The 12,292-nt window shown below is 36.0% G+C and overlaps 1 protein-coding gene across 2 annotated transcripts in view; it reads right to left on the bottom strand.

Annotated features, from left to right (window-relative positions):
• Zfp69 (ZFP69 zinc finger protein) overlaps positions 1-12,292 on the bottom strand; it is a 21,511-nt gene that overhangs the window by 1,785 nt on the left and 7,434 nt on the right. For both annotated transcript variants that reach the window (XM_033767689.1, XM_033767688.1), the window contains 2 exons: positions 5,466-5,592; positions 5,073-5,168 (listed from right to left, as the gene is read on the bottom strand). In XM_033767689.1, the coding sequence (XP_033623580.1) occupies positions 5,073-5,168; positions 5,466-5,592 (223 nt within the window). The remainder of the gene's footprint in view (positions 1-5,072; positions 5,169-5,465; positions 5,593-12,292) is intronic.

The raw sequence follows: 12,292 nt of genomic DNA, 5'->3' as shown, positions 1-12,292 counted from the left end.
TTATATATTACGTATTTATATATTATATATATTTTATATGTGTGTATGTATGTGTTTATACATTTTTATATATGTGTATATATTTTTTAAAATTTATTTATTTTTTTCTGGTACTGGGGGTTGAACTCAGGACCTTGTGCTTGCAAGGCAGGCGCATTGCCACTGAGCTAAATCCCTGGCCCCTTTAAAGATATTTTTAAATTGGCTGCTATTTTTGGAAAACAATCTCACAAAGAAAATGTTCCTTTCCCCATTCCGGCAGCAGTAGAATAGACACTAATTCAAAAACTAGAGGTTGCACTAAGACCACTGACAAGAATAGGACAAGAATGTTGTCCTTTCTTAAAACTTGTATTAGTGTGTGTGCATGTAGTTTTGCTTTATGTAGTTATTAAAATATCCATGAAATCTTATTTATTCAAAGGAAACTTGAAAGAAATCCAAACTGTTCTATTAAGACTGCTGCAAGGTTCAAGGAACATATACTTTAACCACAATTCTAACTGGCTTTCTCACTTGTTAATTTGTTGCACCATTACTAATATTTCAACTGACAGGTCTATATTCATGAAAAATACAACTTTTAATTTCTTTTGGCACTAGAAATTGAACTCAGGATCTTGCAATTGCAAGGAAGGCATGGTACCACTGAGCTAAATCCATGGCCCTTAGAAATACAATTTCTTATCAGATGTTTTGGTGAACTCAGAAAGTTCATTATCACTTTTGAATTCCAAATTCTAAATGATAATAAAGTCTGTGCTCTGTGGGCCTGATTCTAGTCATCAATAGGGAAAGAAGATGGGAAGACAACAGAGAAAGAGAAAAGAAGCCATCTGTGTACCCTTCCTGGTTTAGCATCCAACACTGAGGAGGCCCAAGCTGAGGCAGGAGGAGAAAACAAGATTTAATTCTAAATGAGACTGGGGTTTTTTATTATTTCATTGAACTCAATAAATATTTTTCTAAAATCAAGACTGCTCTTGTTGTTTAAAGATAAAGGACCATCTATAAGACTTCTTTGACATTTTATCCAGAGGTAGGGAAAGAACTTTTATGGTAGCTATTATTCTATTATTTTCTTTTTAGTTGTTTCGTGGTGCTGGGGCTCAAATCCAGGGCCTTGCACATGCTAGGCAGGTGCTCTACCACTGATCTATACCCTCAACCCTTGTTATGTTCACTATTATAAATTGTAGAAGACAGTATACAATTACCAGAATTTATAACACAATGAAACAAGGGCTGCCTATTTAAGACCAATATTCAAAATCAATTCTTTTAGGGCTGGGGGTTTAGCTCAGTGGTTTTGCTGCCTGCCTCTCAAGTGCAAGGACCAAAGTTCAATCCCTGGTACCCCCCCCAAAAAAATAATTTCTGTTATACCAGCAACAAGAACAAAACAATTTTTTCTTTTTTTTTTTTTCTTTTTTTTTGTACCAGGGATCAAACTCAGGACCTTGTGCTTTTGAGGCAGGTGGTGGCGCTACTGAGCTTTATTCCCGGCCCAAGACAGTTTTCAAAAATTATACCATGTATTATAATAACAAAATATAGGATTTTCAGGATGAAACTAAAAAAAGATGTGAAATAGGTATAACATCTTTATGGAAAAAATCCTAAAACTGTATTGAATAAAAATTAAGAAATAATGAGTAGAGAAATATATCGAATTCCTTAATATTAACATCATAACAATGTTAACTGTCCTCAAAATTGATTTAGAAATTTGATTCTGTTCCAAACAGTTAGTAGAGCATTTGTTTTTGTGCATATGTAATTTGGTGCACTGTCTATATAGTTCATATAGAAAAGCAAAGGCTAAGAATAGCTAGGACGGTGTTAAGGAAGAAGGTGGTGAACCACTTCTACTTGGTATCAAGTCTCATTATGAAATATACTAATTAAGACAGCCTGCCATTAGGGTATGAATAAAAAAATAACTGAGTGAAATGGAATAGAGAGAGCCCAAAAATAGATCCAAGCATATAAAGAAACGTGACAGGTGGCAGAGCACAATTAACTATTCAATAAATGGTTCCTGGGCAGATTATCCATGTGGAAAAAGTTAAACTAGGTTTTTCCTTCATATTATATATAAAATAAATTCCAGGTAATTAAATATAAAAAGCCAAACTTTAAAAATATAAGAATATATAAAGGAACATATATATGCTATCTACAGGCTAAAAGAATAAAAGCACAAAAGAAAAAACTGATAAATTCAATATTATTAAATTTTTAAACTTTTTTTTTTTTTTTTTTTTTTTTTTTTGTGCTGGGGCAAACTCGGGTTTCTTGCACTTGCAAAGGAGGCGCCAGAACCACTGAGCTAAATCCCTGGCCATTAAAAAGATTTTTTTTTTTTGTACCAGGGATCGAACTCAGGCCCTTGTGCTTGCAAGGCAGGCGGCAGAACCACTGAGCCAAATCCCTGGGCAATTTTTAAACTCTCATCTTTTAAAAGCCTCTACTTTTACCTGGGAGACTAAAAGCAGAGGATCACAAGTTTGAGGCTAGCCTGGATAACTGGGTAAGACCCTGCCTTAAAATAAAAAGGACTGGAGATGTAGCTTAGTGGTAGAGTGCTTGGTTCTCATGTGTGACCCCTCAGTTCAATGCCCAGTACCATAAAAAAAAGAAAAGTGAAAGATGGACCACTAACAAAATATTTGCAAAACAAAGCTATCAAGGATAAATGTCCAGAATGAATATGTACTGACATGTATAATACATGTCTATACAAAAAAGGAAAAACTGGCAAAGTGTATATAAAAAGATTATTTACAAAGGAAAAATTCTGGGTGGTTGATAAACATGATTAATAGGCTGCTTATCTCTAGTAATCAAGAGAAATGATATCATATTCATTCACTGAATTTACAAAACTTTTAAAGTTTGACAATATCAAGTTTTGACCAAAATGCTGAATTCAGGGAACTCTCCTATTTTTTATTTCAATACTAGTGACTGAACCAAGGACCTTGTAAATGCTAGGTAAGCACTTGAACACTGAGTTACATCCCCAGCCCTCAGTTCTAGGAACTCTCAAAACCTGCAAATGGGTTTACAGACTGGTGAAACTGCTTTGAAAAGCAATTTGGAGGCCAGGTGTGGTGGCGCACGTCTGTAATCCCAGCACTCAGGAGGCTGAAGCAGAAGGATCGCTGTGAGTTCGAGACCAGCCTGGGCTACATAGTGAGTTCCAGGTCAGTTTCAACTACATAGTGAGACCCTGTCTCAAAAAACAAAAAACAAAACAAAAAAAAAGTAACTTGGTAATACCTAGGAAATGAAGGCACACATACTCAAAGATTCTACAATTTTGCTTCTTTTAGATACTTGCATATGTATATGAGCATATATGTATATGAAAGTTAACTACAGCATCTTTGTATAACACCCAAATATTGAAACAATGTGTTTATCACCAGGAAGATAAATTAAAAATAGTGATTATTTTAATGGAAATTAATGAACCAGAACAACATGGAGAAACACCAACAGTGTTGAATAAGTCAAAGTATATATACTATTTATTTAAAGAATAATAACATAAAAGAGAATGCTGTTGCTTAGGTTGTATGTACTTAATGAAAGTATGAAGACAAATGAGAATGAAAACAAACTCAGAAGAGTGGATATTCTGAAAGGTAAGAGGGACGTGTTAATTACAAAATCCCAGGGCACATGCACAGAACAGTTCCCAAAGCCCTACACATGGACTTCTGTCAAGAACTCCAGCAGTTATTCAACAGGATGGCCTAGACCTCACATAAGCCTGAGCAGTGGGTGATACAAAAAGGACAGTTCACAATGAGCTTTTGCCACTCTCTCCTCTCTTGCATGGTGGCCCACCCGGATGCTGTAGAGTGTACTTCTTTTCCAACTTTTACTTGGCCCAAACTCACTCTGCAGAGCCTGTTTCTTTTCTTACCTTTAATGAAATTTTCATACTGTTAAAAAAAGAAAGGTAGGAGAATTGTGGAGCTTCAACTGTTTTATTTTTTTAATCTAGTTAAAAGCTAAGCAAAGATTTGTTGTAATGTTCTTTATACTGTTCTGAATATCCAAAATATTTCATAGTAATAGCAAGGTTTAACTAACGAGATTGCTAAAGACTATTGGATTTGGTGAAAAGGAATCGTGTGTTAATTTCCCTTGCAGGAGTTTTCATGAAGTAGCTATTACAAAATATTAAGATACATGAGTTAAAAAGATTGAAAATTGAAACTGGGATTCAAAAATAAAAGATGGCAAACAGAAAGCACAAAAGGGAAAATTAAAGATTTATAGAATGTAATGACAGCCTTGAAAATAAATTGTTCATCAAAGGTGTAGGGACAGTGAGAAGGATAGGGAAAGTGGAATAAGGGAAAAGGAAAAAAATATGAGAAAATGTAAAAATGGAATTAAAGTGTTTGAAGGTGGGGAGGGGAGGAGGGGGTGAAGGGAGGGTGGGGACAAGGGGAAAAAATGAGAACCAAGACCTGGCATGTAAAGGTACAAGATCCCAGTAATGAATGTAACTGTACTGTCTACTTAGAATGTACCAATAAATTCAATTAAAAAAAAAAAAGAAAAAGAAAATAAATTGTTCATTTGTGGAAAGCCACATACATCTAATTGCTTAGAGAAAGGAGTGGGTTTTTTTTGTTTTTTGTTTTTTTTGAGACAGGGTCTCACTATGTAGTTGAGACTGACCTGGAACTCACTATGTAGTCCAGGCTGGTCTCAAACTCACAGCGATCCTCCTGCCTCAGCCTCCAGAATGCTGGGATTACAGGCATGCGCCATCACGCCCGGCTAGAGATAGGAGTTTTAAGTCAGCAGACCTTAGGACACTGGAGAAAAAATCAGATTTCACTTTAGTGAGAATGAGATTTCTCTTAACTCCAGCTCCAGAGAGACTTTTCCAAGAGGGCTCAGTGAGCTAAAAAGGGTAACATAGGGAGGTATAACATGAAGTTTAGTGCAGGACCTATCTGGTATCCTGAGCCTTCCCCACAGCCTAGGAAGACCCTCAGCACTATGGCCTACATATTAAATGGTATCATCTGCCTTGGTCTCACCTGTACTGGGATCTCCTAGGTCTTCTTTTTCTATCATCCATGGCTCTTCTCCTTTCTCCAACTGTGAAATCACACTAGGCTTGGAAAAGTGATATCCTGCTCATGGAGTTAAAGGAAAAAAAAAGATGAATGTTTATGCTGATGTCTAAGAAAAACCTCCAGAAATTACTTCCAGCTTCTGTTAGACATTCTGAAAGTAGAAAGGGGCATGCCCTTTAATTTTAGTTCCAGAAACTAAAGTTGTTTCCCAAGGAAGGAGAATGAAATACTCTGGCTTGGTTTTCAAAGGAATAAGACATTTCTAATACAGGTAATTCACAAAATAGATAATTTAGAAAAACTGACACTCTTGTAATATGCAGGTGTCTGTATATATGGATGGTCCATCCTTACCCAATGATACCAGGTTCCTGTAATTCTCCAGCATCACCTCCCGATACAGATTCCGGTGGGCGGGGGCGAGTTGTCCCCACTCCTCCTGGGTGAAGTCCACAGATATGTCTTTGAAGTTCAAATGTTTCTAGAATAAACACATTCCTTTAAGTCAGCCTACTGAAATCAAAGTTCAAAGAGCTTTACAGTATTCTACATTTTGAGAGATTTCAAACTAATTTTACCAGGAGCCTTGTATGGATCTGTCTAGATTCTCTGGAAAAGGAAAAGAGTATATTAAACATAAAGGATAGATGTCTTAGAAATCATACAGGATACTTGGCTTAGAAAAAATTAGGTTGTATAAGGGGAACAGAAAGATTAGGTGAGGATCAGGATGGTCTCTTGTGCAGAGTGCTTGTGGAAGGCACTCTAATAGAAGGATATCTAGCCAGAGAAAAGTTCAGTGAGGGATAGCCATGTGAAAGAGCATTCCAGGAAGATGCAAAGGACCTCAGGTAAGAACATCCCTGGCTTGAGGAAGGAAAAGGAAAGTGAATAGTATAGGTGGAGGCAGGTCAGGGAAAAGGAGACTAGAAGATGACCTCAGAGCAGAATGGGAGCTGAGAGACGGGATAACTTTTTGCTTTTATTGTTACAAATATCCTATTGAGCTTGAATTCTGGGGCCCAGCTGTAGTTTAAGATATTTTTTCTCATACTGGGGCTTGAACTCAGGACCCTGCACTTGGGAGGCAGGCCCGGCATCACTGAGGTATATCCCCAGCTTCTCTTTTGGTAATCTAACCTCTTCTTGGCTTAAATATTGAAAAAGACAAAAAAAAGATCAGCCTCTAAGTAATGGTGGGACATAGTGACAGTTGGCCTAATGAGAAACCAATTCAAATTAAGCTACATCAGAGCCAGAGTTCAGCCACAGCATAGGAGGAATATGAATAATCCACCTCCCTACTGTCTCTTGGAAACACAATGACAACAAAACTACACACGCATACAACACCTCATATTCCATAGCTTTTATATGTAATATCTGAAGTACTATAAAAAATTACTAGACATGTGAAAAGGGAAAATATGACCTATAATTAATAAAATAAAAATTAATACAACCAGATGCATAGATGATCAAGTCACTGGAATCTAGAAAAAACTTTAAAGCAACAATTAAAATATGTTAAATAAATTACAATAAAATACGAACAGAATGGATGAACTGATATAGATAACAAGAGAAATATTGGAATGCTAAGAACTAAATGAAAATTCTACAAGTGAAATATATACTACCTGAAAAATTTAATGAAAGGGAATAAAGCATTTAGACTAAGAAAGCAACTTCAGTGAAACTTAAAATGGGTCAATGAATATTATTTAAGCTGTAGCACCAAGAGGAAAAAAAAAAAACTCTGGATTATTAGCAAGTAGTCTAATTTATATGTAACTAGAATCTCAGGAGAGAACAGAATGGGCAGAAAAAATATTTAAAGAAATAATGGCTAAAAATTTTCTGAATTGATAAGGCCACAAATGAATTAACAGATCTAAACAGCCAAAACAGCAATACCAAAACCACAACCTATGCACATGATAGTAAAATGCTGAAATACAAAGGTAAAGGAAAAGATCATAAAAGTAGGCAAAAAAAGAGAGACAAAACCAATATTATTAAAATTTAATACTTTAATAAAACCATTACACAAGTTACAAAAGCATAGCTTAGAAGTCATTACAGAACACAAAACAAAATACTAAAAGCTAATTCAATCGAACTGAAGAGGAAGAACTAAATTAGAAGTTTCATTTGACCCAGCTTCTAAGTATTTTTCTGAAAGAGTCAAAGACATATTACAGAGATACATGCATACCCATGTTAATAACAACACAATTTGTAATAGCTAAATCTGGAAGCAGCCCATATTTCTGTCAACAGATGAATAAAGAAAATGTGGTATTTACACAAAATGGAGTAATGCTTTGACATAAAGAAAGATAAAATTATGTCATCTGTAGGGAAATGGATGCACCTGGAGGTCATAATATTAACTAAAATAAACCAGACACACAAGTTTAAGTATCACATAGTTCTCTTATCTGAGAAACCCAGAGTAAAAATAAAGAGCAGAATAAAAGTTAATAGGAAGTAAGGAGATAGATCATTCTCAAAGGGGAAGGGGATCATGAGATGGAGGGAGCGTAGAGGAAGAGATAAGGGATTTAAAAAAATGGAACAATAACAATTTAACCTCTCTGAGATTTGGAATCCAGACAGTGGAAAATAACAATTTAGGGAAGAGTCTGAAGGGAAAATTGTAGCCCACAGTGAAAGTGAAGAGACAGACAATGCAAAAAAAGGAGATGGCAAACTATACTTTCTCTCTGGTCCCCAGCACACAGCATGAGAGAGGAGGATTGAATTTACAAAGACAGTGAGGGTGGGTGACTCCAGAGGTTTCCAGTGTACTACCACAGTTGGTGAGTGACTCCAGTCCAAGTGTGTGCCTTCTTCCCTGGAGAGGAGACAAATGGCTTGGCCAAATGCCATTTTCGGGAGGGGACAACTGAGTCCAAGACTTGGAGCAGCCGTGGGTTTGCTTCATCTCAGGGCTCCTAGTGTTGAAATCCCACAGTGACTGGATGAGGGACAACTGTGAGAGATACCCAGTCAGCGAGCCAAGGTCAGGCTGGCAATAGATACCCAGAGTGTTGTAGGCTGAACAACTCAGGCCCCAAATGCACAACCAGAAGCCAGGATCAGCTTGAACTTCTGTGGAGTTAAAAGCACCAGAATTTGAACCCTGCTATGATCCTACTACAAGCTTACTAGGATCATCCAGCATGGATTTAGGGTCTGTCTGCTTCCTTTGTCCATCAGTGACAGCAGAGACATGCCCTGAATTGGACACTACCACAAAACTGAAAACCCCAGAAGACAACTGCAAGCTTGAAATTACAGAGAATTTTTTTCCTTTGCTCTTGGGGTTTTTCTCTTGGTTATTTTTGTTTATGCATGAATATAACATTGTTTTCAGTTTTTTGTTTTGTTTTGCTCTTTTCACTTTCTTTCTTTACTTCCCTTTCATCATTTTTACCAGTTTCCCAAAGCTTGGGTAATCTATTGTTCTTCAGCTTTGTTTCTAATCTTTCTCTTCTTTTATTATTCTATTTTTCTTTTTATTCCTTTTAAATTTTCTCCCAAGGGCACAATTGCTCTACAGAGGGTCCATTTACAATGTATATTTTCTGATTTTTTTTAATTTTTTTTTTTAGACAGGGTCTTACTATCTATGTAGTTGAGATTGACCTGGAACTCACTATGTAGTCCAGGCTCATCTTGAACTCACAGCGATTCTCCTGCCCCAGCCTCCTGAGTGTTGGGATTACAGGCATGTGCCACCACACTCGGCCTCTGATTTGTTTTTGATTTTGTTATAGAACTATAAATCTTGTACCTATGCTTAAAGGTGGCAAATTAATAGTTATCACAGTTTGTCATTTTCTAGACTGTGCTTCATGCAATTGTTATTACTGATTATACTTTAGCCAAGGTGACATAGTTGTTTTGATCAGCTGTTCTTCCATGTATGCCAATACTGAGGTTGCCTGGGGATGATAAATAATAGCATAGTCCAGTACCAAAGAACTGGGTGCTAGGCCTGTTGCAACCTCACATAACCAATAAATTGAAGAGGCAGGATCTTAGGACTGACTCAAAAGCCAAAAGACAGCTAAACCTAGAATATATCTCTGAAAAGTAGTCATTTCCTAAAGAGGTCTTGATACTAGTAATAAAGCTACCCACCACAAACAATTTACAAGCATCAATGCAGAAAACAAATTTTAGAAATAGATGAAGAGAAAACATGGAAGTACGATAAAACCCCAGACCTCCAGCATTCCCAAAAGAAATCTAGGGGGCATTGAGGTAGAAGAAATCAAAAGCCACCCAGATAAACTTTCAGAAATAGTAGCAGTAAAAGTAACAAAGCAGATGAATGAGTCTCCAGAAAAAAAACAAATCAGAAATAGTTATAAAGATAACCAAATGATGACCATAACAAAGGATATGGTTAGTAAATATAAAGTAGATACAGATAAAAAAAATTAAGGAGCTTAGGAAAGTGATGGAAACCATTAAGGCCAAGTAAGAAAGAACTGGATTCCATAAAACAGATATCCAAGAGATTAAAAATTATATTGAAAGCATACACTGCAGAATCAACCAATGTGAAGATAGAATATCAGATTTAGAAGACAGGTTTGCAGTTAGTGATCATCAAATGAAAGATTTTTTAAAAATAGCAAAACAGAGCACACAAAAAAATCAATTCAACAGATGCTAGATGATGCAAAGAATAACATAAGATTAATTGGAAACAATGAAAAATCAGAAGATACACAATCAATTCAATAGACATAGAAAAAGCATCTGACAAAGTCCAACTCCCATTCATGATAAATAGAATGTCTTTATCTCAATCTGATAAAGTCTATCTTTACAAGCCAACATCATACTCAATGGATAAAACTGAGAGTTTTTACTCTAAAATCAGGAATAAGACAAGGATGCCCACCATCACCATTCCTATTCAATATAGTTCTGGAAACATAACCCAGAGTAATTAAACAAGAGAAAGAAATAAAAGGAATAAGGATAGGAAAGGAAGAAGGAAATTATCATTATTTGTGAATAATATAATAGTCTACATAGAAGACCCCAAAAACTCCACCAAAAGACTTCTAGATTTAATAATCAATTCAGTAGCATATCTAGACACAAAGTCAATACTCCAAAATCAATAGCATTTCTGTATACAAATAACAAACTTACTAAGAGAAATTAGGGAAACAACGCCTTTCACAATAGCATCTGGAAAAATGAAATACTTAGGAATAAATCTAACAAAGGAAATAAAAGGCCTTTACATTGAAAACTACAATATTCTGAAAAAGTAGATTGAAGAAGATAATATCAGAAAATGGAAAGATATCCCTTGTTCTTGGATAGACAGAACCAAAGTAGTGAAAATGACCATAGTTCCAAAACTGTCATATAGATTTAACGCAGTCCCAATCAAAATACCAATAGCATACCATACAGTACTAAAGAAAACAATCTTGAAATTTATTTGGAACCAGAAGAGACCTAGAATGGCAAAATCAATTCTGGGCAACAACAGCAAGGAAGGGAGCATCACAATCTCCTACTTGAAATTATACTACAAAACTACTGTGATAACAGCATTGTACAGGAAAAAAAAATTTTTTTAAACAAACAAGAAACAGACTAGAGGATCAATGAAACAGCCGATGTAAAACAACTCTAAACACATTCAGCTACCTTATTTTTGACAAAGGACCCAAATACTTTCACTTGAAGAAAGATAGCCTTTTGGGCCAGGGATTTAGTTCAGTGGCATTGCACCTGCCTGGCAAGTGCAAAGTCCTGAGTTAGATCCTTGGTACCAAAAAAAAAACAAAAAAAGCCTTCCTTCCTTCCTTTTTTTTTCTTTCTCTCTCTTTGTCTCTTTCTTTTCTTTTCTTGATATGTAGCTCAGGCTGAACTCAAATTCAGTGTGATCTTCCTGCCTCATTCTCCCAAGTGCTCAGATTTCAAGTGCATGCCACCATGACCAGCAACCTCTTTAACAGATGATGCTGGGAAAATTAACTTTTCACATCCTGAAGATAAATCTAGACCTATATCTCCCACCATGAATAAACTAAAAGTGAAATGAATCAGAGATCTAAATACATTTTTTAAAAGATCTAAATATTTAAACACTTATTCTGCTGGACTAGGTAAAACTCTAGAATACATAGGTGTAAGCAAAGACTTGATGAATAAAACTCCAATCACACAGGAAATATTACCAAGAATCAAAACTGGGATCACATTAGATAAAAAGTTTTTGCACAGGTAAAGAAACCACCAACAGAGTGAAGAAACCATCCACAGAATAGGAATAATTTTTTGTCAGCTATTCCTCAAAGGACCAGTATCTAGAATATATAAAGAACTCAAAATTTCAGACTTCCCAAATTTTAAAACCCCATTCTAAAATGGGCATCTGAAATGAACAGACACTTCTCAGATGAAAAAATAGAAACAGCAAATAAATATATGAAAAACTGTTCAATATTACTGGGCTGCCAGGGATTTAGCTCAGTGGTTCCACCACCTGCCTCACAAGCACAAGGATCCAAGTTCCACCCCGAGTACAAAAAAAAAATCACTGGGCATTTGAGAAATGCAAATTAAAACCACATTGAGATTCCATTTCACTCCAGAAATAATGGCTATCACCAAGAAATCAACCAATGTTGGGTGTGGTGGTGCTTGCCTATAATCCTAGCACCTGGGAGGCTGAGGCAGGAGAATCAGTGCAAGTTTAAGGCCAGCCTTGGCTACATACTGAGTTCAAGCTCAGCCTGAACTACATATCGAGACCCTGTCTGAAAAAAATAAACAACAAAAAAAATTTTTTTTCTATAACGAAACAAGCTTGAGAAACACTGCCCTGCTTACTTTGAATACAAATATATATTGAATACAAATATATATATGTGTGTGTGTATACACACACACACACACACACCAATAACAAATGTTGGCAAGGCTGTGGGGGAAAAAGGAATCCTTTTCCACTGTTGGTAGGAGGGTAAACTGGTACACCTAGTATTGAAATCAGTATGGAGATTCCTCAATACAATAAAACTAGATGTTCCATTCGACCCAGCAATTCCCCTTTTAGGTATCTTCCCAAGTTAAAAGCATCATATAGCAGTAATATATGCCTACCCTTGTTCATAGCAGCACAATTTGTAATA

The sequence above is a fragment of the Fukomys damarensis genome, unplaced genomic scaffold (assembly GCF_012274545.1).
Source record: "Fukomys damarensis isolate Sample0158 unplaced genomic scaffold, DMR_v1.0_HiC HiC_scaffold_23, whole genome shotgun sequence".
In the NCBI taxonomy this organism is placed as follows: Eukaryota; Metazoa; Chordata; class Mammalia; order Rodentia; family Bathyergidae; genus Fukomys; species Fukomys damarensis.
The sequence above is the reverse complement of the archived record's forward strand: the minus strand, read 5'-3'. Positions and strand labels throughout refer to the sequence as shown.